This window comes from Papio anubis, chromosome 2 (genome assembly GCF_008728515.1).
Source record: "Papio anubis isolate 15944 chromosome 2, Panubis1.0, whole genome shotgun sequence".
Classification (NCBI taxonomy): Eukaryota; Metazoa; Chordata; class Mammalia; order Primates; family Cercopithecidae; genus Papio; species Papio anubis.
Genome location: NC_044977.1, coordinates 103,674,633 through 103,698,334, shown reverse-complemented (window position 1 = coordinate 103,698,334; position 23,702 = coordinate 103,674,633). Strand labels below are relative to the sequence as shown.

The 23,702-nt window shown below is 41.4% G+C and overlaps 1 protein-coding gene across 7 annotated transcripts in view; it reads left to right on the top strand.

Moving 5' to 3' along the window:
• Nucleotides 1–23,119, top strand: part of MLH1 (mutL homolog 1) — a 54,018-nt gene extending 30,899 nt beyond the window's left edge. For 4 of the 7 annotated variants that reach the window (XM_003894687.4, XM_031663493.1, XM_031663491.1 and 1 more), the window contains 7 exons: nt 2,029–2,177; nt 13,137–13,245; nt 15,202–15,265; nt 19,753–19,917; nt 20,735–20,827; nt 21,121–21,234; nt 22,751–23,119. In XM_003894687.4, the coding sequence (XP_003894736.3) occupies nt 2,029–2,177; nt 13,137–13,245; nt 15,202–15,265; nt 19,753–19,917; nt 20,735–20,827; nt 21,121–21,234; nt 22,751–22,918 (862 nt within the window). In that variant the 3' untranslated portion in view covers nt 22,919–23,119. Of the gene's footprint in view, nt 1–2,028; nt 2,178–13,136; nt 13,246–15,201; nt 15,266–19,752; nt 19,918–20,734; nt 20,859–21,099; nt 21,235–22,750 lie in introns of all 7 variants that reach the window. The other 3 variants (XM_009201211.3, XM_009201212.3, XR_643844.3) reach the window with 2 other exon arrangements.
• The last annotated feature ends 583 nt before the right edge of the window (nt 23,120–23,702 follow it).

Genomic DNA, 23,702 nt, shown 5'->3' with positions numbered 1-23,702 from the left:
CAACAAGAGCAAAACTCCATTTCAAAAAAAAAAACTCCCTTAAGTATGTGGGCTAGTGGTGAAAGAAACCTGGAGAGAAGGAGCGGGAATAATAATAATAATAATAATAAATGTTATTTATTATTATTTAAAAAAAAATGCTCATTTGATTTTGAGCACTTCCAGTGTACATTCTGCAGGTACTGTAATACGTTACCTCACAAAATCTCTAAGGTGGATATTCTTTATTTAATGTGTACTTATACGAAACCTGGAGCTCAAGGTGAAGGAATTTGCCCAAGGCTGCACGTGCACTATCGTGGCACTAATTAGCCATGTGAACTGAGATGCATTACTTCAGTTTGCTCATTTCTGAGTCAGCCTAGCAAGATGACTTCTAAGAATCTTTTCCAGCCAGGCGCATTGGCCTGTAATCCCAGCACTTTGAGAGGCCAAGGCGGAAGGGTCGCTTGAGTCCAAGAGTTGCACAAACACACACACAGATTAGCCAGGCATGGTGGCAAATGCCTGTAGTCTCAGCTACTCAGGAGGCTCAGGTGGAAGGATCACTTGAGCCCAGGAGGTTGAGGCTGCAGTGAGCCGTGGTCAAGCCACTGCACTCCATCCTGGCTGACAGAGTAACACTCTGTCTCTAAAAAAAAAAAAAAAAAAAAGATTTTTTTCCAGGGAATAATAAAGGAAGCTAATATTTATGGAGCATCTACTGTGTGCCAGATACTTTGCATACGTTATCCCATTTAATGCTCTTATCCCTGCAGGGAAAGTATTACATTTGTTTATCACTTGCAGAACTAAGTGATATTTACCACAGAGTAGTCAAATATTTTTAAGCCCAAAATCAAGTGGTATCATTTTTCTGCTGAGAATGTTTCAGTGGTTTCCTTTGCACTTGGGATAAAACTTAAATCCCTCACCCAACCCTTGCTCCAGCCCTCCCCTTTCCTTCTCCCACATGGTGCTTTGGCCATACAGCTCTTGTGGTTGATCTGAACTGACTGAGCTTTTTACCCTTTTGCTTTTACTGTTCTCTCAGCCTGGGAACCCCCTGGTTACCTCTTGGCTTGCTTGGCGTGGTGGCTTACACCTGTAATCCCAGCACTCTGGGATGCCAAGGTAGACGGATCACCTGAGGTCGGGAGTGTGAGACCAGCAAGTCACCTCTTGCCAGAGACCATCTTTGTCCATTCAGTCTGAAGTTCTTTCTCCTCTCATTTCCCCATCATTCTGTTATGCTACCTTGTTTTATTTTCTTCATTGTGTTTGTTGATACTTAAAATGATCTCTTTTCTGTTGCTATTTGACTCTCCCACTGGAAAGTAAGCATTGTGGGTTGGGTGCTGTGGCTCACACCTGTAATCCCAGCACTCTGGCGGGCAGAGGCAGGCAGATCGCCTGAGGTCAGGAGTTCGAGACCAACCTGGCCAACATGGTGAAACCCCGTCTCTACAAAAAAATACAAAAAATAGCTGGGTGTGGTGGCTCGTGCCTGTAATCCCAGCTACTTGGGAGGCTGAGACATGAGACTCGCTTGAACCTGGAAGGCAGAGGCTGCGGTGAGCTGAGATCACACCACAGCACTCCAGCCTGGGAGACATAGTGAGACTATGTCTCTCAAAAAAAAAAAGTAAGCATTGTGAGGGCAGGTACCTTATCTGTTTTGTTCATTGCTGGATGTAGTTAGTATATAGCAGTGTCTGATGGATGGATAGATGGAGGAATAAATGAATGAGACTTGACAAATTCAGCTCACTTGTTCAACGCCCTGCAGCTCTACGGGATGAAGCTATACTCCAGAGTCCTGCTACATTGGCTGCATGGCCAGCTGCTGGGATCTGAGCGTTGTCAGATAAGCAGTCTATCAGAGAACAGACTGATCTTTTTGGCCTGCCACCAGCACAGGGGTTCATCCACAGCTCTGTGGAACCAGCACAGAGAAGTTACTTGCTCCTCCAAAATGCAACCCACAAAATTTGGCTAAGTTTAAAAACAAGAATAGTAATGATCTGCACTTCCTTTTCTTCATTGCAGAAAGAGACATCGGGAAGATTCTGATGTGGAAATGGTGGAAGATGATTCCCGAAAGGAAATGACTGCAGCTTGTACCCCCCGGAGAAGGATCATTAACCTCACCAGTGTTTTGAGTCTCCAGGAAGAAATTAATGAGCGGGGACATGAGGGTACGTAAACGCTGCGGCCTGCCTGGGATGCATAGGGCCTCAACTGCCAAGGTTCTGGAAATGGAGAAAGCAGTCATGTTGTCAGAGTGGCCACTACAGTTTTGCTGGGCAAGCTCCTCTTCCTTTATTAACCCACAATAGCATCAGCTTAAAGACAATTTTTGATTGGGAGAAAAGGGAGAAAAATAATCTCTGTTTATTTTAATTAGCCTTAATTGGTATTCTTGTTAAACCATAGGAGTCAGAGTAAATCAGTCATTTCCCCAATTTTCAGTTTGTTTCTGTCTTAGCTGAAAGCAATGTAATGGTCAGCAAAATTCTTATCTTGTGTACTGAATGGCATGTCCTGTTGCTGAAAGTTCACAGGCTTGGGAGGTAGCCATGAGCTCAAATTCTGGCACTACCACGTCTCTTTTGTGACCTTAGACTCCTGACCTAACCTTTCTATGCCTCAGTTCTTTCTTACCTATAAAATGAAATTAATTTTACCCTTAAAGATCATTGTGCTGTTTAGAGATAAAATGTAAATAATAACACTTGTTACAGAGTAAGGAGCTGATACTTATATTCTGAAGACAAAGTAGTAAATCATTATCATCTTTGTCAGAAATAAGTTTTGAGAATACCCGAGTATAGAACTATCTTGATCCCTGTTACTTCAAAACTAAAATAATGGTTTTAGGAATTAAAAGGTGAGGCTAGTCACCTCCAAGGGATGAACTGACTCAGGGATTGAGGTGTGTAACAGTGAACTGGCCCAAGCAACAATCCTAACCCCACTTTATGAGTGAGACAGTAATGGTCTAAGTGTAGACATCATTGTCTAGGGCTCCAGTAGGCAGCTCTGTACTTGAGAACTTAGCAGTGACCCTTCTATTTTTCATCTATTATACTTTTTTTTTTTTTTTTTTTTGACACAGGGTCTCACTCTGTCACCCAGGCTGCAGTCAATTTTTTTTTTTTTTTTTTTTTTGGTAGAGATGGGGTTTTGCCATGTTTCCCAGGCTGGTCTTGAACTCCTAGGCTCAAGTGATCCTCACCTCTGTCTTCCAAAGTGCTGGGATTACAGGTGTGAGGCAGTACACCTGGCCTATTACACATTTCTTAATTAAGGTAGTCAAATTTCAAAACTGTTACAAAGTGTATCTTAAAATATGACAATCTGGTTTAATTTTTAAAAGAAATGAGTAGCCAAGGAGCAATTCTGTGCCTTTCCCACTAGTCCCTAACCTTTTAAAATAGCTGCTTCTTGGCCGGGTGCAGTGGCTCACGCCTGCAATCCCAGCACTTTGGGAGGCCAAGGTAGGCAGATCACAAGTCGAAACCATCCTGGCTAACACGGTGAAACCCCATCTCTACTAAAAATACAAAAAATTAGCCAGGCGGGGTGGTGGGTGCCTATAGTCCCAGATACTCGGGAGGCTGAGGCAGGAGAATGGCATGAACCCGGGAGGCGGAGCTTGCAGTGAGCCAGGATCGTGCCACTGCACTCCAGCATGGGCGACAGAGTGAGACTCTGTCTCAAAAGAAAAACAAAAAACAAAACAAAACAAAACCATCTGCTTTTGATTCAGTGGCTTCTTTAATTTTTTCAGTCTCAGTCACCACTTGTCTAAGCAAATTCAGGAAAGCTTCAACTTGCCTTTCTACATTTGTTCCCTTTTCTTAGCATTTTGGGCCTTTGTTTACATGTGGGAAAAGACCCACAGGTCATCTCTCCCTTTGGGCAGGATACAAACTTCCTGTGACTGAGGTTTTGCTAGCTGTAGAAGTGGCTGCCAATTGGCTTCTGGTTTTTATTTCCATGATTTGCTCCAGTTGCTCTTCCCTTCCATCATTGTTAGCTTTCAAGCTAGGAACTTTTAAAATGCTTTTAAAAGGTGAGCTGTTACTTGATGCATTTAGCAGTCTTCCTCACAGTGGTTTTGATGGACAGATTCCCTCAGTTTGGAAATTATGAGTTTTCTTTAAGGGTTTGTCTCCCTCATGTATAGCAGGCTGTTGAAAGTTACAATGTCAATAACTTTCTGAATAGTATCAAACTGTTTTCAGTGCAGTGTATTAACAAAGCTAACCTGCCTCAAGTTTGGTCAGCTTTGGAGTCTTGCTGAGGCTAAAATGATAAATCTAAATGATTTAAAATTGTATATTCCTACACAGTATCTCACTTAATTATAGAATAGTCTTGTGAGGGAGGCAGAGCAGATGCTGTTTTCTCTATTTTAAAGATGAGGAAAATGGAAGGGAAAATGGAGAGGACAGACCAATTGCAACATCTCCACAATCAAAAACAGGCCCAGGTTCCTGCCTTGTTGGTGGTGGGTTGCTACTGGCAGTGGCCTTCATGCAGGAAGGCTAGATGCATAACCAGGTCAACAGCCCTTGCAGGACAAGCATGCCATGTAATTCTGATTCCATCGACTGGGGCTGGTGTTTTCAAACATGCTGGTGTAGGTCTTACAGACGGAGTCGCCTGTGCTGTGGGGAATGGAATGTGCTCTTGCTTTGGAGCCAGAACTCCTCTGAAGCTCCCACCATCTACACCATTCAGAGACCAGACAGAAATTTGTTCAACATTTTGGGCATGATTTTCTTGCTTTGTAAAATGTGCTACACTGCAGCCTTTACTGGGCTGTGGTGATGAACACTTAAGATACTGTGTGTGTGCTTTATAATCTGTAAGGCACTGTTCAAGGAGAGGGACCTCTGCCATGAGCCCCTACCCGCTGGTGTCTGGTTGACACCCAAAGCCCCAGCCTGGGAGAAGCTGATTCTCTTTGAGTTGAATGCTGTATAGGGATTTGACTGAGGCTCAGATTTGATGAGGAAGACCACTAGCCTTAATAGACCAACAGGCTGACTACTCCCTGATGAAGTTCCCCAGGTCATGAAAGAAGTAAGAGATACATTCCTTGTCACAGCTTTCTTAGTTGCACCTGACCTGTATGATTATTTGAGCAGTGTGTTGTCTGTGCAGGGATCATGTTTGTGGAGCTCACTGCCTCGTCCTTGGTGCTGAGCAGAGTACCTGGCATGTATACTCAGTAGATATTTGCTAAGGGAGCAAGTCAGTGATTAAGAGGAGCAGCCTGGGAGGTAAAGCCCTAGAATCTTTATTTTAAAGGGATGTCAAAGTTGAACGTTCAGTTAGACAGTTCTCTTGAGTTTAGGGATTTACCCATCCATGGTGGACACATTTTGAGTTAACAAGTGAGGTTAATTTTGACAGGTTCCAGTATCCAGGCAAGCATTCTATGGAATAAGGCTCATCTCAGGGATTAGTAATGACTGAATTTACTTACTGCTAGTCCCATAATTTTCATCTGTTAATTAATGGGGTTAAGAAATGTCATAAGCTATTTGCTACCATTTAGAGTGAAAATACCCTTAACGTTTTTTGCCTCCAGATATCCACACTTAATTTCATTTTCTTGCTCTTTGGTGAACAGTCCTGGGTCTGAATGTATATATTCATGGTTTGTCACTAGGTGACAGGTTTTTTTGGTATAAGAAATCAGTTCGGCGAACATTTGTCAAGTAACTTCTCTGTAAAAAATGTACTGTGCCAAGCTCAGAAGTAGGAAGTGAAATGGATCAACTATGAACCCTGCTTTAAAGAATACCGTGGTGTTATCTGGGAATTGTTTAGGTAGAATGAAAGAAATCCTCTAATAGAGATATGAGGCCAGTTCAGCAGAAAGCCAGGGTGAGATCTCCTGAGAGGGATGGAAGGGTGTGTTGATTATCTCTGGTAACAGCAAAGGTACTGGCATACAGTGGCCATTGGAAGACAGCCAGCAGGGGATGGGGGCATTTACCCTTGCAAGTGAGCATTAGGAACTAGAGGACTGGTCGCCCTTTCTTCAGGTTTGGTTTCCCTTGCTGCTTCTCAGAAAAAGATGCTGAGACTCAAGGCCTCAGTTATGAACTCAGATATGTGGTTTGGCTTTGAAGTACAGACGGATTTTGTCTGATTTTGGCAGGGAAATGCCTGCAGACCAGCACTATGGGGATATTTAGGTTAGGGACGAAATGAAAGTTGTTTTAAGTCCTGATAAGAGGCTGTGAAGAGGTACAAGAAGCCTCACAATGCCCAATGAAGAAAAGCCCTGTGCTTGATGCTGCTGCCTCCCTTCCCCGTCTTGCTGGCAGGGCTGCGCTTCAGTAGCTCTGGATGCGTCAGAGCAGTCCATGAACATTCTGTGTGGAAAATCTCTGACTGTTTTAGTGGATTACACTGCTCTCCCTTTCCTCCAGTGCCTCATTATTCAGGATTATTTGATGTTCTCCAGCTTTTAAAATAATCATTTTCCGCCTACGCAGAACATCCTGTAGAGACATCGAGTTTCCAGTGGGAACAGAGAGGAATACTTACTCTAAAAATGAAGAAAATAAACCTCTTTTTATGGAGTGGGGGATAGTATTGCAGAACTTCTATAATAGTATAATTCACTTGTGGTGCCAAAGCTTAAAAAGAAAAGTATAGTAAAAACATAATGTATAGGCTTATTGCTGTGCTATGACCCATGCTGTTTTCTCCAACCTCTCTTGTCCCCACTCTTCCTTTTTGCTGGTGATATTTTTATTTATTTCATGAAAACAAAGATACATATACACACACATAGATATATGCACAAGTATATATATATGTGCATAACACACTCCTACATATACATTGGTGAATTTAAAAATCATATTTATAAAATATATGTAGCGTCTACAGAAACACATGAACACTTGTGACAGTAGCACCTGCCTAAGAAATGGGACATCACCATCACCTTTGAGGCTCTTAGGTCTGCTCCCCTGTGCCATTCCCTTCCCTTCTTCTTTAGAGGTGATTACTATTCTAAATTTTGGGATTATTATTTCCTTTTTTTATTATAGTTTTTTATTACAGTTTTATTACCTACATTTGTAGTCCTAAAAATTTGTTTAGTTTTGCAAGCTTTAGATTTTATAAAAGTAGAATTACACTGTAAGTTTAGTTTTTCTGCAGTTTACATGTGGCTATACATATATTCCTAAGATTCATCCATCTTGTTACATATAGCTCTGGTTTACCTTTTCTGTATAATACAGATTCTGCTTCATGAATTTACAGTTCATTCATTCTTCTGTTGAAGGACAGTTGGAGGACTCATATGGTCTCAGTCCCTGTGTCCCTACATGCCACCTTGCTTCCCAGCCTCATATGAGTTGATTGGTGGCCTAGCATACTGGATGAGAAGCTCTAGGTCATATATTTAAGAGAGTTATTGCTGGGTCATAAAATGACAGATTATTTTCCAGAGGGGTCATATTCATTTATATTATCACCAATAATTATACTGTCAGATTTTTACCAGTTTGATGATTGTGAAACAATATCTGATGGTAGTTTTTATTTGCATTTTCTTGGTTGCAATAAAGTTAAATGTATTTCAGCCAGTCGCATTGGCTCATGCCTATAATCCCAGCACTTTAGGAGGCCGAGGTGGGTGGATCACTTGAGGCCAGGAGTTCAAGACCAGCCCGGCCACATGGCAAAACCCCATCTCTACTAAAAATATAAAAATTAGCTGGGTATGGTGTCACATGCCTGTAATCCCAGCTACTTGGGAGGCTGAGGCATAAGAATCACTTGAACCCAGGAGGTAGGTGTTGTTGTGAGCCGAGATTGTACCACTGCACTCCAGCCTGGGCAACAGAGCAATAAATAAATAAATAATCAATAAATAAATTAAGTATATTTCATCAACTGTTAAGTGTGTGTTCAAGTTTTTTACCCAATATTTGATGGGCTCTTTTTTTTGTCTTTCCTAACTAATTTTTGGAGTTTTTGATATATTCTAGATAGTAGTGAGTTACATGAAAATATCTTCCCCTAGTTTAGGGATCCCCTAGTAACCTTTTAAAATGAATACTTGTTTTAGGAACAGAAATTCTTAGATTTAATGTAGGCAGATTTTATCAATTGTTCTTTACAGATTGGCTTTTTAGCTTAAGAAATCCATCCTAACTTTGCGATAATTAAAGATATGCTCTTAGATTGTTTCCTAAAAGACTCATACTTAAGCCTCTAGCCCACCTGGAGTTGATTTTCACAGATACTACATTTTTTACTAGTTGTAGATTGGCCCCTTTGTAGAGCAAGTCTATTAGGTGCCATTTTTATGGCAGCCTGTGCTCACTTTGTGTCTCTGTCACATTTTGGTAATTCTCACAATATTTCCAACTTTTTCATTATTACTATATCTGTTATGGTGATCTGTGATCACTGATCTTTGGCATTACTATTGTAATTGTTTGGGGCACCATTAAGCTCACTGTCTTATGTGGACATAAACCATGCCCACATAAGACAGTGAGCTTAATTAATAAATGTGTGTGCTCAGACCCCTCCACTGACTGGGTGTTCCCATGTCTTCCTCACTCTCCTCAGGCCTCCTTTTTCCTTGAGATGCAATAATATTGAAACTAGGCAAATCAATAACCCCAAAGTGTCCACAAGTGTTTAAGTGAAAGGATGAAGCTGGGTGCAGTGGCTCACGCCTGTAATCCCAGCACTTTGGGAGGCTAATGCGGGTGGATCACCTGAGGTCAAGAGTTCGATACCAGCCTGGCCAACATGGTGAAACCCCGTCTCTACTAAAAATACAAAAATTAGCTAGGCCTGGTGGTGGTCGCCTGTAGTCCTAGCTATTCAGGAGGCTGAGGTATGAGAATCACCTGAACCCAGGAGGCGGAGGTTGCAGTGAGTCGAGATCATGCCATTGCACTCCAGCCTGGGCAACAGAGTGAGACTGCGTCTCAAAAACAAAAACAAAAACAAAAACAAAACAAACAAAAAAACTGAAAGCAAGAACTTAATGAGAAAGGCATATTAAAAGCCAGTATAGGTTGAAAGCTAGGCCTCTTGTGCAAGTTAGCCAAGTTATACATTAATGATAAAGCGAAACAGCTTTATTGCTGTAATAAAGTTTTGGTGGTCTGGATAGAAGATCAAATCAGTCACAGCATTCCCTTAAGCCAAAGCCTAATCCAGGGTAAGGCCCTAACTTGCTTCAATTCTTTGAAGACTGAGAGGGGTGAGGAAGCTGCAGAAGAAAACTTGAAAGCCAACAGAGACTGATGAGGTTTAAGGAAAGAAGCCACAAGTGCTGAGGTAGACACTATAGCAAGTTATCCAGAAGATCTAATTGATGAAGGTGTCTTACATTAAACAACAGATTTTCTATGTAGACAAAACAATCTTCTATTAGAAGGTGTCATCTATGACTTACATAGTTAAAGAGGAAAAGTCACTGCCTGGCTTCAAAGCTTCAAAAGACAGGTTGACTCTCTTATAGGTACTAATGCATCTGGTGACCTTAAGTTGAAGCCAGTGCTCATTTGCCATTCCAGAAATCCCAGGGCCCTTAAGAATTATGCTAACTCTACTCTGCCTGTGCTCTATAAATGGAACAACAAAGCCTAGATGACAGCACATCTTTTAGAGCATGATTTACTGAGTATTTTAAGCCCATTGTTGAGACCTACTGCTCAGAAAAAAAGATTCCTTTCAAAATATTACTGTTCATTAACAAGGTACCTGGTCACCCAAGATCTCTAATGGAGATATATAAGGAGATGAACACTAACATAGCATCCATTCTGCAATCCATGGATCAAGGAGTGATACTGACTTTCAAGTCTTATTTAAGAAATACATTTCATAGGGCTGTAGCTGCCATAGATAGTGATTCTTCTGGTGGATCTATGCCAAGTAAATTGAAAACCTCTGGAAAGAATTCATCATTTTAGATGCCCTGAAAAACATTCGAGATTCCTGGGAGGAAGTCAAAATATCAACATTAACAGGAGTTTGGAAGAAATTGCATCCAACCCTCATGGATAACTTTGAGGGGTTCTAGACTTCATTGGAGGAAGTAGCTGCAGATGTCGTGGAAATCACAAGAAAATTAGAAGTGGAGCTTGAAGATATGACTGAATTGCTGCAATCCCATGATAAAATTTGAACAGATGAGGAGTTGCTTCTTATGGATGAGCATAGAAAGTAGTTTCTTGAGAGAGAACTTAATTCTGGTGAAGATGCTGTTGATATTGTTGAAATGGCAACAAAGGATTTAGAATATTATATAAACTTAATTGGTAAAGCAGCAGCAGGGTTTGAGAGGATTGACACTGGTTTTGGGAGAATTTCTACTGTGAGTAAAATGCTATGAAACAACATGACAAACTACAGAGAAATCTTTCATGAAACGAGAAATCAATTGATGCAGCAAACTTCACTGTTGTCTTATTTCAAGAAATTGCAACAGCTTCCTCAGCCTTCAGCAATTACCACCCTGATCAGTCAACAGCCATCATCAGGGCTAGATCCTCCACCATCAAAAAGATAACAATTCGCCAACAGCTCAGATGACTATTAGCATTTTTTAGCAAAAACCTTTTTAATTTTATTTATTTAATTTATTGGAGACAGAGATTCACTCTGTCGCCCAGGCTCACTGCAACCTCCACCTCCCAGGTTCAAGTGATTCTTGTGCCTCACCCTCTCAGGTAGCTGGGATTATAGGCATGTGCCACCACACCTGGCTAATTTTGGTATTTTTAGTAGAGACAGGTGTTTACTATGTTGGCCAGGCTCATCTCGAACTCCTGATCTCTGGTGATCCGCCTGCCTCGGGCTTCCAAAGTGCTGGTATTATTGGCATGAGCCACTGTGCCCGGCCAGCAAAAAACTGTTTTTAAATTAAGCTGCGTACATTGATTTTAGACATAATACTGTTGCACACTTAATAGATTACAGTGTGGTGTAAACATAAGTTTATATGCACTGAAAAACAAAAAATTTCACATGACTTACTATATTGTGATACTGATTTTATTGCTGTAGTCTGGAACTGAACCTGCAATATCTCAGAGGTATGCCTGTATCTACTTGTTCTGTGATACTTGTTATTGTCAGTTTGTTTGGATTTGCCACATATTATCTGATCATAATTCTTTCCTGTAGCTGTTTTATGGTCTGCCTGAACCTTTAGTGGGGCCTTTGGTGGCTTAGTCCTTTCACGCCTAAGACAATAGAAGTTCTAAAAACTGGGAAGTCCAATATCAAGGCCCCAGCAGATTTAGTGTCTAGTGAGGGCCCGCTTCGTCATGCATGGCGCTGTCTAGCTGTATCCTTACATGGTGGAAGGGGATAGCTAGCTCTCCGGAGTTTCTTTCATAAGGGCGAATCCCGCTAATCCCAACAATGAGGGAAGACCTAATCACCTCCCAGAGGCCCCACCTCCTAATAGTGTCACCTTGGGGGTTAGGATTTAACCTGTGGTTTTTGTGGGCACACAGACATTCAAACAATAGCCATGGCAAACTTTTTTTGCTTTGTCTAATTCACTCTTATTTTGAAAAGTATTTGTGTTGGGTTTAAAACTCCAGATTGGCAATTATTTTTTCTTAGTGCATTGAAGGTAATAGTGTATCATTTTCTGATTTCTACTCTTGCTCTTGAAAATTCAGCTATCGGTCTTAAAATTTGTTACCTGTTGAAAATTCAGCTACCGGTCTTATATTTTATTTACTTAGTGGGTAATCTCTCTTCTTTCTGAGTACCTTTAAGATCTCCTTTTAAAAATACCACGTAGTAACCTTGTGTGTCACGTGTGGATTTTGTTGGGCTTGCTAGCTGAGACCTGACAGTTTTCATCACTTCTGGGATATTCTCAGGTATTTTGTCTTCGAAGTCTTCAGATACTGTCCTCTTCCTGCCCTCTCTCCAACTCCTTCTGGGACATGAGTTATGTATTTATTATCTCCCATGTACATAAGTTATCTTTACATATTTTCAGTTTCTTTATCTTTCTGTGTTACATTCTGGATAATTTTGTTGATCTACCATCCAGTTAATTACCTTGTTAACTTTGTCAAATCTGTTTTTAAGTTTATCTTGATTTTTCTTTTCAATTATTGTATTTTTCATTTTTAAAAACTTTATGTGCTCATTTGGAAATCTTGATCCCAGGAGATAGTGGATAGTGTCCTGCTGTTTACTCATGGTTTTAATACTTCTTGAGCATGCTGAACATACTTATTTTATGTTATTTGCTGATCTTTCCAATTCCTGAAACCTTTACAGGTCTCATTCTGTGGATTCTTCCGGATTCTAATTCATGGGGCTTTTTTTGTAATTTTTGTAACTGTTAATTCCTCATACTTTATCTGTGGGGAATTACTTGAAGCCTGGGTTGACAATGAAATTCTGCAGAGAGAATTTGCATTTGATTCTACTAGGAAACTGGAGGAACAGTCAGCCCCGATTATCAGTTTAAATTAAAATCTCCGCTTAAGGTTTTCAGGTACCTGCTTAGCATGAATCCTGACTGGAAAAGCATATGAGGACCAGTTTATGATTACAGATTCACAGGGTGTCATTTTTTCTTCCAACACCAATGCTAGAGGTGGCGATTTTGCTTACTGCCCTTGGAGGGGCAGGGAAGTGGGCATGGGCATAGTAGTATGGTTTTCCTTTTCACTGGGGGTGCAGCCTTTGGAGTCTCAGCTTCATGTGTTGGGAAAGTGGCCTCCTAGTAGACTCTCCATTTCAAACCATTCCATGCTTTTGTCCTCCTTTTGCCACCTTCAGAGCCTGTGAAAACTAATGTTTGTGATTCCTGAGGTTTCTCAAATGTCTTTGGATAAAGTTGACTTCAGAGATCTTGTTACCTGAGTTCCTACTTTGTCTTAGATTTTGATCCTTGGGTGTCTTTAATCTTTTAGCAATTCCTTGTTGTGTGTTAAAAGATTAGTTCTATTTTATTCCTCATTTGTGTTTGTTTTCACCAGGAGGCTCAATTCAGGCTTCTTTGCTTACTTGGTGTCTCTAGCTCTGGTGCTTGGTGCTTTGGGCAATGAAGTGGGGTTGGTAGGATTCCATTACTTACCTGTTTTTTGGTTTTATTTTTTGTTTTGCAGTTCTCCGGGAGATGTTGCATAACCACTCCTTCGTGGGCTGTGTGAATCCTCAGTGGGCCTTGGCACAGCATCAGACCAAGTTATACCTTCTCAATACCACCAAGCTTAGGTAAATCAGTGAGTGTGTGAACAAGCAGAGCCACTAGAACAATGGTCCAGGGAGCACAGGCACAAAAGCTAAGAAGAGCAGCATGAGGTAGTTGGGAGGGCACAGGCTTTGGAGTCAGACAGATGTGGTTTCAAATCCAAGTTCGACCATTTCCCATTTATTTGACTGTAGACAAGTTACTTTCCTAAACTGTGTCTCAGATTTCTCATCTGTAAGTTGTGGTATTACTAGTTAATGTGCAGGGGTTTTGTTTGTTTGTTTGTGAGGGTAAGAAATAACCCAAGAAGCCTAGTCCTTGGTAGTTGCTCAGCACCCTGTAAATGTTGTGAACCAGGTGGTGAGGGTTTGGTGCTGCTAGAGAATTCTCTGTATGCAACAGAGTATTGTAGGTGATGCAAGAGAAAGAAGACCTGATGCCTTCTTTCCTCCCAGCTTTGAGAATGGAGCAAAGGCCTACTCCAGCCACCAAGCAAGCCAGTGGGCTTGATCAGCACAGGAAAGGTGACCCCATCAGTTTCATTTGACTGTTGCATGGCTGGCAACGTTTCTATTGATTGTTTCCAGGGACCTTGGTGGATAAGCTCCTGTTGAGTCTAGAATCTGTATTAAATCTGTTCTCAAATAGGTAATGCATATGGGAGGATGCTGCCACCTTGCATATACTAGACATCACCTACCTACTGTGAGACTCTCCCTCTAAGCCCTGCTGTGGGCTCAGAGTACTTATTGGCCCTGTCAGTGGGGCAGCCACTATACATTGCATGGAGTTGGTACATGAGATAGAAACCTATTTGCCATCCCTTGAAACTGCCCCAGTCCAGAAGCTTCCTGTTAGCACATGTACCTCCTTGTATGTATTCAGAACTCATTCCTCCTAGGCTCGGAAACCCATTTGGTACAACTCTGTTCAAGTTCCATTGTCTGCTTTGAGAATGCTTGGGCTTGTATAGTGAGCTGTCACTTTTCAATTTGTTAGGAATTCTACTCCCCTTGCTTTTTCTTTTCCAGCATGTCTAAGGGAATGACCTCCAAGGCCCCAAATCACAGTTGCATTCATGTTCTTTCATCTCACAGATACAAATTCAGGCCAGTCCCAGATTTGCAAAATGTGAATTGGTTTTCCAGTAAGGGGGTAGAAAAACACAGGGAGAGAACTGGGTTCAGAGTTCAATATCTGGATTCAAGTCCTTCCTTTAGCACTTTACTAACTGACATAGAATAACTCAGCTACTCAATAGGTGCCTCAGTTTCCCCACCAAAATGCAGACATAGCAGGTGCTTTGTCTGCTTTGATGAGAAGAAGTCTTTAAGCAAGTCTGTGGGGTTCAATGTGTTTTAAGAACCATAAAATACCATATAAATGTGGATTTATTCCCATTGTGTTTTTGGAAGTAATTCAATATAGTGTGTACTTCGTAGCTGCTTTTGGACTATTGCCAGCCAATGTATCATCCTAAACTACATGTCAGCGTAGTATAATCCTGCCTTAGGTCTATTTTTGATTATTTAGGAAGACTCCCTGCCCTCCCTGTACATTTCATATAATTTTTAATAAGTTGTAAAAAAAAAAAAGTGATTTATAGGATTCTTTGTAAGTGGGGGAAAGGTAAGCAGACAAAAAACTTTTTAAATTTTACTGCAGAGTGTTAGAAACCAGTGTATAGCACCAGACAGGTAGGGACAGAACATGAGTGGTAGCAAGCCAGACTTGGTTTTAGTGCTCTAACCTATCTGTTAGAGGCTGGCCACTCAAAGCCCTGGTTGAAGATGTTGGGAATCCCAGCTCTTTGGAGGGGTAAGAGATTTTGTTAGACTGTTAAGCAGATTCCGCAGCCAGGCAGAACTATTTCTGTCTCATCCATGTTTCAGGGATTACTTCTCCCATTTTGTCCCAACTGCTTGTATCTCAAGCATGAATTCAGCTATTCCTTAAACTCACTTCATTTTTATTTTCAGTGAAGAACTGTTCTACCAGATACTCATTTATGATTTTGCCAATTTTGGTGTTCTGAGGTTATCGGTAAGTTTAGATCCTTTTTACTTCTGAAATTTCAACTGATCATTTCTGAAAATAGTAGCTCTCCACTAATATCTTATTTGTAGTATATTAAATTTTTCTAAAAATTCTTAGGATAGTTGCTGTATTGTATGATTTGCATATAGAGGTGTCTATAAGAAGTTTTATACTTTTTAGCAAAATAGTCATTTGGTAGCCAACTTAAACAAATGTTTATTAGTACAGAAGTTAATAAATATCTACTGATACTCAGCCGGGTGCAGTGGCTGATGCCTGTAATCCCAGCACTTTGGGAGGCCGAGGCGGGCAGATCATTTGAGGTTAGGAGTTCAAGACCAGCCTGACCAATATGATGAAATCCTGTCTCTACTAAATTACAAATATTAGCATGGTGGTGGGCACCTGTAATCCCAGCTACTCAGGAGGCTAAGGCAGAAGAATAGTTTGAACCCAGGAGGCAGAGGTTGCAGTGAGCTGAGATCGCACCACTGCATTCCAGCCTGGGCAACAGAACGAGATTCCCTCAAAAAAATAAGTATCTACTGACACTTAATACTTGGAAAGGGACAAAAATAAACATTGTCTAAAGCCATGGTCCAAATGCAACCCCTACCAACAATTTTAGTCTATTTCTTCCAAGACTTTTTTTTTTCCTATGCTTTTTGTGAAAACTGTCAAAAACTTTTTCAATGCCGAATTTTAGTTCTGAGTTAAAAATCATACTACCTGTTTATATGGTTTCATATCTTCTTTCTTCATGTGATATACTCTATAAAAAAGCCTGCTGAGATTTTGATAGGGATTATGTTGAATCTAGATCAATTTAGGGTGAAAAACTTTTGTTAGATAAATCCCTTAGTATTTCACATTTTTAAATGCTAAATGTTTTTCAAAATTTTTTTCTTTTCTTTTTTGAGACAGAGTCTTGCTCTGTCACCCAGGTTGGAGTGCAGTGGCAAAATCTTGGCTCACTGCAACCTCCACCCTCTGGGTTCAAGTGATTCTCAAACTGCCTCAGCCTCCCAAATAGCTGGGATTATAGACATCTGCCACCATGCCTGGCTAATTTTTAAAATTATTTTTAGTAGAGATGGGGTTTCACCATGTTGGCCAGGCTGGTCTTGAACTTCTGACCTCAGGTGATCTGCCCACCTTGGCTTTCCAAAGTGCTGGGATTACAGGTGTGAGCCACTGCGCCTGGCCTCAAATTTTTTTTTTTTTTTTTTTTTTTTTAAGAGACAGGAGTCTCACTCTTGCCTAGGCTGGAGTGCAGTGGCGTGATCATAGGTCACTGAAGCTTTGAATTCCTAGGCTCAAGTAGCTAGGAATACAAGTGCGTACCACCACACCTGGCTAATTTAAAAAAAAATTTTTTTTCATAGAAACGAGAGTCTTGTGTTACCAAGGCTAATCTCAAACTCATGGCCTCAAGTGATCCTTTTGTCTCAGCCTCCCAGAGTGCTAGGACTATAGGCATGAGTTACTTCACCCAGCCAAAAAACTTCGATTTCCTGTTGTTTATTTGCTAGTATATAGAAATACGTATAGTTTTGTACATTGATGCTGTATCTTGCAACCTTGTTCAACTCACTTATTAGTTCTAATAGATTTTTTGTAGATTCTATCAGATTTTCTATATATGAACATGTCTTCTGAGAATAAAGAAACTTTTACTTCTTCCTATGCTCGTCGTCCTGGCTGGAGTGCAGTGGCTGGATCTCAGCTCACTGCAACCTCCACCTCCCGGGTTCAGGTGATTCTCCTGCCTCAGCCTCCTGAGTAGCTGGGATTACAGGCGCCCACCACCACGCCCAGCTAATTTTTTTTGTATTTTTAGTAGAGACGGGGTTTCACCATGTGGCCGGGCTGGTCTTGAAGTCCTGACCTCAGGTAATCTGCCCGTCTCGGCCTCCCAAGGTGCTGGGATTACAGGCATGAACTACTGCGCCCAGCTGCCTTTTCTTTCTCTTGTCCGACTGCACTGACTAGAGTCTCCAATACAATGTTGAATAGAAGTGGTAATAATGGGCTGGGCATGGTGGCTTATGCCTCTAATCCTAGCACTTTGGGAGGCTGTGGTGGGCAGGTTACTTGAGGCCAGGAGTTTGAGATCAGCCTGGCCAACATGGTGAAACTCTGTCTCTACTAAAAATACAAAATACAGTTGGGCATGGCAGTCCACGTCTGTAATCCCAGCTACTTGGGTGGCTGAGGCATGAGAAATGCTTGAACACAAGAGGCAGAGGTTGCAGTGAGCTGAGAATGCACCACTACACTCCAGCCTGGGCAACACAGCGAGACCCTGTCTCAAAAAAAAAAAAAAAAAAAGATAGGAAAAACGAAGTGGTAAGACTGGAAATCCTTCTCTTGTTCCTGATCTTAGGGGGAAAGTCTTTTACCATTAAGTATGCTGTTAGCCATAGATAGGTTTTTTTGTAGATGCCCATTATGAGGTTGAGAAACTTCCCTCTGTTCCTTATTTGCTAGAGACTTTATTTAGGATTGGATGTTGAATTTTTTTCAAACGCTTTTTTTTTTTTTGCATCTACTGAGATAATCATAAGATTTTTCTTTTATAGTTTGTTAATATAGTGAATTACATTGATTAATTTTCGTATGTTAAACCAATCTTTGCATTCCTGGGATGAACCCTGCTTGGTTATAATATACAATCCTTTTTATGTATTATGGGATTTGATTTGCTAAAATTTTTATTGTAATTATTTTATCTGTGCTCATGAATGTTACTAGTTTATAGTTTTCTTTTAGTCTTTGGTTTTGGTATCAGGGTAATGCTGGCCTCATAGAATGAGTTGGTAAGTATACCACACCCAGCTAATTTTTGTATTTTTAGTAGAGATGTTTCCTCCATGTTGGCCAGGCTGGTCTCGAACTCCTGACCTCAGGTGATCCACCCGCCTCAGCCTCCCAAAGTGCTGGGATTACAGGTGTGAGCCACTGCGGCCAGCCTGTTTCATATTTCTTAGGGTAGAAGCTGAGGTCGCGGATTTGAGACCTACCTTCTTTTCTAATACAGGTGTTAAGTGCTACAAATTTCTCTTAAGCACTGCTTTAACAGCATCCCACAAATTTTGATAGTTTGTTTTCATTTTCATTCAGTTCAAAATACCTTCTAATTTCCCTTTCGATTTCTTCGACCCACAGGTTATTTAGAACCGTGTTATTTAGTTTCCAATTTCTTGAGGATTTAAAAAAAAATATGTTACTGATTTCTAATTTATTTCCATCTTGGTCAAAGAACATACTTGCCTTTTTTTTTACACTTACTGAAACTTTTTTTATGGCCCAGAATATGGTCTGTGTTAGTAAATGTTCCATATGTATTTGAAAAGAATTGGTATTCTGATCTCGTTGAGTCGAATGTTCTAAGTATATCAAGTTGATAGTGATGCCCAAATCTCCTATGTCTTTCCTGATTTTCTGCCTGTTCTATTATTGAGAAAGGGGTATTGAAACTTCCAGCTATAATTATGATTTGTCTGTTCTCTTTGCAGTTCTCTTAGTTTTTGCCTTCATTTACATACATACACACACACACACATATAAAAAATTTTTTTTTTTCTGAGATGGAGTCTCACTCTGTCACCCAGGCTGGAGTGCAGTGGCACAATCTTGGCTCACTGCAAGCTCCGCCTCCCGGGTTCACGCCATTTTTCTGCCTCAGCCTCCTGAATAGCTGGGACTACAGGTGCCTGCCACTACGCCCGGCTAATTTTTTGTGTTTTTAGTAGAGACAGGGTTTCACCGTGTTAGCCAGGATGGTCTCAATCTGACCTCGTGATCCACCTGCCTTGGCTTCCCAAAGTGCTAGGATTACAAGCATGAGCCACCGCGCCCAGCCTGTATATTTTAAAGCTCTGTTACTGGGTAGGGTACATAAACATTTAGGATTGTTAAATCCTTTTGATAATGGACTCTTCTATTATGAAAAAATAATGTCCTGTGGGTTTATAACATATGTAAAAGTATGAGTAACAACATAACATCATCAGAAGGGGAGAAATGGAAGATAACCTAGGCATCTTATTTTTAAGCATAGTTTTCCCTTTGTTTCTGCATTAGATGATTGACCTGAAATGTCATTCAATTTAACTTACTCTCCATCCTCACCCCCGCACTTTAGTTATGAGGCAGTAGAAAGAAATGATCTGCCTCGTGGTTTTCTAGAAATATGAAAGTTGAGTCCTTAAGGCTACACAGAAGCAAAGTACCTCCCCAGGACTTCACCCTTCCCATCCGTTCAGCAGGCTTTTCGTCTGTGATATCTTCTCGGTTGAAATGGCCATTGACGAAGAGGAGGAAAGGGGTTTTGTTGTGGATTGTTCAGGCACTTCCTTTGGGGTATATGGGGGATGAGTGTTACATTTGTGGTTTCTCACCTGCCATTCTGATAGTGGATTTGTGGGAATTCAGGCTTCATTTGGATACCCCGTTAAAGCTTGCTCCTTCATGTTCTTGTTTCTTCCTAGGAGCCAGCACCACTCTTTGGCCTCGCCATGCTTGCCTTAGATAGTCCAGAGAGTGGCTGGACAGAGGAAGATGGTCCCAAAGAAGGACTTGCTGAATACATTGTTGAGTTTCTGAAGAAGAAGGCCGAGATGCTTGCAGACTATTTCTCTTTGGAAATTGATGAGGTATGACAGCCATTCTTATACTTCTGTTGTATTCTTCAAATAAAATTTCCAGCCAGGCACGGTGGCTCATGCCTGTAATCCCAGCACTTTGGGAGGCTGAGGTGGGCAGATGACTTGGGGTTAGGAGTTCAAGACCAGCTGGCCAACATGGTGAAACCCCGTCTCTACTAAAAAAATAGAAAAATTAGCCGGGCATGGTGGCATCCAAGCTGCTTGGGAGGCTGAGGCAGGAGAATCACTTAAACCCAGGAGGCAGAAGTTGCAGTGAGCCGGGATTGCACCACTGCACTCCAGCCTAGGCGACAGAGCAAGACTGCGTCTCAAAAAAAAAAAGTTCCAAGATCAGGACTAGGCCTTCCCTCAGAAGCAGCAAGTGACATATGTGACATCCTCTCCATTCCCTATTTGCATTTCTAGGTTACATAACTGTACTATTATCTATTCATGCCTACTTCTGTTCCCAGGGTGAAGGACCCAGACATGGAGAGTCGAATCCCTGCAGGCCATTGTAAATGAGATTATGCCATTTGCTCCCATTTCTTCTTACTCCTTGATCTTTGGGGCTCTCCATCTTGATGTGTTCTTTGGATCATGAACAGATCCAAAGAAAAGATTGTTCTGCTGTGCTGTGTGTCAGGATGAAAAACTCTTTAAGTGTGTAGGTCTGCCCCCAGTGCCCAGCCCAATCAAGTAACATGGTCGCCCAGAGTGGCAGAGAGGAGGACAAGGCCTAGGAAAGCACTGGAGAAATGGAATTTGTTTAAACTATGACAGCGTTATTTCTTGTTCCCTTGTCCTGTCTTTTTCCTGCAAGCAGGAAGGGAACCTGATTGGATTACCCCTTCTGATTGACAACTATGTGCCCCCTTTGGAGGGACTGCCTATCTTCATTCTTCGACTAGCCACTGAGGTCAGTGATCAAGCAGATACTAAGCATTTCGGTACGTGCATGTGTGCTGGAGGGAAAGGGCACATGACCACCCTTTGATATGGAATGATAAAGATGATAAGGGTGGGACAGCTGAAGGCCTGCTCTCATCCTCACTAATATTCATCCCCAGTAATATTCAGCAGTCTCATTTATAGTTTTAATGCCTAAAATGTCATATTTAGTTTTTTAGCTTTAAGTAGTCTGTGATCTCCATTTAGAATGAAAATGTTTAAATTCATACCTATTTTGAGGTATTGAATTCTTTGGACCAGGTGAATTGGGACGAAGAAAAGGAATGTTTTGAAAGCCTCAGTAAAGAATGTGCTATGTTCTACTCCATCCGGAAGCAGTACATATCTGAGGAGTCGACCCTCTCAGGCCAGCAGGTACAGTGGTGATGCACATTGGCACCCAAGGACTAGGACAGGCCCTCATACAATCTTTAGGAAATGAAACTTGCCCATCTCTAAAATTTTGGGATTTCTTTGTACCCAACAAGGTTCAAACACAATAGTCAGCTTTTATTCATGAGTTTTACTTCCATCTGCTGATGTAGAACATACCTCCAGAGTGACCTCAGAAATTGTCAAATGTGAAAGCACAAGCCATCACAGTGAGAAATAGGAGGTTGAGTTAGATTGTCTAAGGCTGGAGAGTCCATATACTCCCACTGTTGGCTCTGAAGTGTGTAGCCAGTCTTCAGATTCTGGGTCAGTCGCCCCTGTATCTCTTAGCTTTTTGCCTTGCTCTTTATCCAACCACTGCCCTGCCAGGAAAACAAGGCTCTATAACTCCTCTTGCAGGTCAACTTGACACAAAAAGGGTGCCTGGATTCCTAATGTTTCATTGTCACTTTTCCCAGTCAGATGATAATGCTTTTAATATCAACATATATTTGGGGGGAGGTTGGAGGGGAGAGTTGAAATATTCTAAGAATCAAAGGGTAGCCCACTTGAATCAAAGGGTAGCCCACTTTAATCAGAGTATGACCCCTGATTGGCCACAGTCATCTCCTAAGCAGTGTGAGCCAGTTTCAGATGAGGAGGCTGAAGGCTGCTCGGGCATGCTCAAGGATTCCAAGTCTGTAGGTGGGAGGGCAGAGATTTAGTCCTGTTGGCCAAAGCCTCTAGGGAGTTTCTCACTCCAGTGGAGAAGGCAACACACTTACCAAACTCTGTGGAAACTATCTCATTTGATGTGTGGAAACTATCTCATTTGATTGGAAATTTTACCTCAGGCAAAGGAAGGACAGTTGAGAAAGAATATTTTCTTACAAATGAGACAGCTAAGGCTTACAAGAAGGAGAGGAATAATGAGGCAAAGTAATCCTCATTAATATTTTCATTCCTCCCCTGGGGATTAGAACTATTTTCAGACCCGATTTTAATGGTAAGTTAGGTACTTCCTACGGTTGCCGTCCAAATATCAGTCAGGATCAGACATGATGTTAGCTCCTGCTACAATAAAACCATTTTCTCCCTGAATGAAAACAAAGGTTCCACAGGAGACAGTCCCACAGAGCAGTGGCTTCTTTTCCCCCCTTAAAAACCTCATGTTGGCTGGACACAGTGGCTCACACCTGTAATCCCAGCATTTTAGGAGGCTGAGGTGGGAAGATGGCTTAAGCCCTGGAGTTTGAGGCTGTATTGAGCTATGATCACGCCACTGCCCTCCACCCTGGGTGACAGAGCAAGACCTTGTCTCTAAATAAATAAACAACAACAAAAAAATCCTCTTGTGTTCAGGCCTGTGTATCCCTGAAAGGCTGGTGCACAAGATCCACTTCAAAAGCCCTAGATAACACCAAGTCTTTCCAGGCTCAGTGCACATCCCATCAGCCAGGATATCAGTATATGTTGGGATGCAAACAGGGAGGCTTATGACATCTAATGTGTTTTCCAGAGTGAAGTGCCTGGCTCCATTCCAAACTCCTGGAAGTGGACTGTGGAACACATTGTTTATAAAGCCTTGCGCTCACACATTCTGCCTCCTAAACATTTCACAGAAGATGGAAATATCCTGCAACTTGCTAACCTGCCTGATCTATACAAAGTCTTTGAGAGGTGTTAAATATGGTCATTTATGCACTGTGGGATGTGTTGTTCTTTCTCTGTATTCCGATACAAAGTGTTGTATCAAAGTGTGGTATACAAAGTGTACCAACGTAAGTGTTGGTAGCACTTAAGACTTACACTTGCCTTCTAGCTGGTAGCATTCCTTTATACATGGTGGATTAATTATAAATAAATAGTCAGATGTATCCTAACATAATTTCTTATTTAATTTTATTATTTATATATTGTGTCAGTTCAGAGGCCAAAAAGAGCTCTTGAACATGTCGCAGGCTCTGACGGCGCTGACCATGGAGAAGGCTGGATTTGATCATCTAGTGTCTTCAGTAACCAAAGCTAATTATTAAGGAAAAAAACTTGAAGAAAGAAAATAGTCCTTACTTCATCTATAATGAGTTTTTGGTTTTTGGGGTTTTTTCTTTTTTTTTTTTTGAGACTGAGTCTTGCTCTGTTGCCCAGGCTGGAGTGCGGTGGCATGATCTTGGCTCACTGCAACCTCTGCTTCCCAGATTCAAGCAATTCTCCTGCCTCAGCTTCCCAAGTAGCTGGGATTACAGGCACCTGCCACCACGCCCGGCTAATTTCACTATGCTGGCCAAGCTGGTCTCGAACTCCTGACCTCAGGCGATCCTGCCTTGGCCTCCCAAAGTGCTGAGATTACAGGCATGAGCCACCACGGCCAGCAAAAGTATGAATTTTTAAGTTAGCCCACTTTGTTAATGACTATGAGTACTAATAGCTTAAGATAAAGAAGTTTCTAGGTAATCTTTTTTGAAGGATGA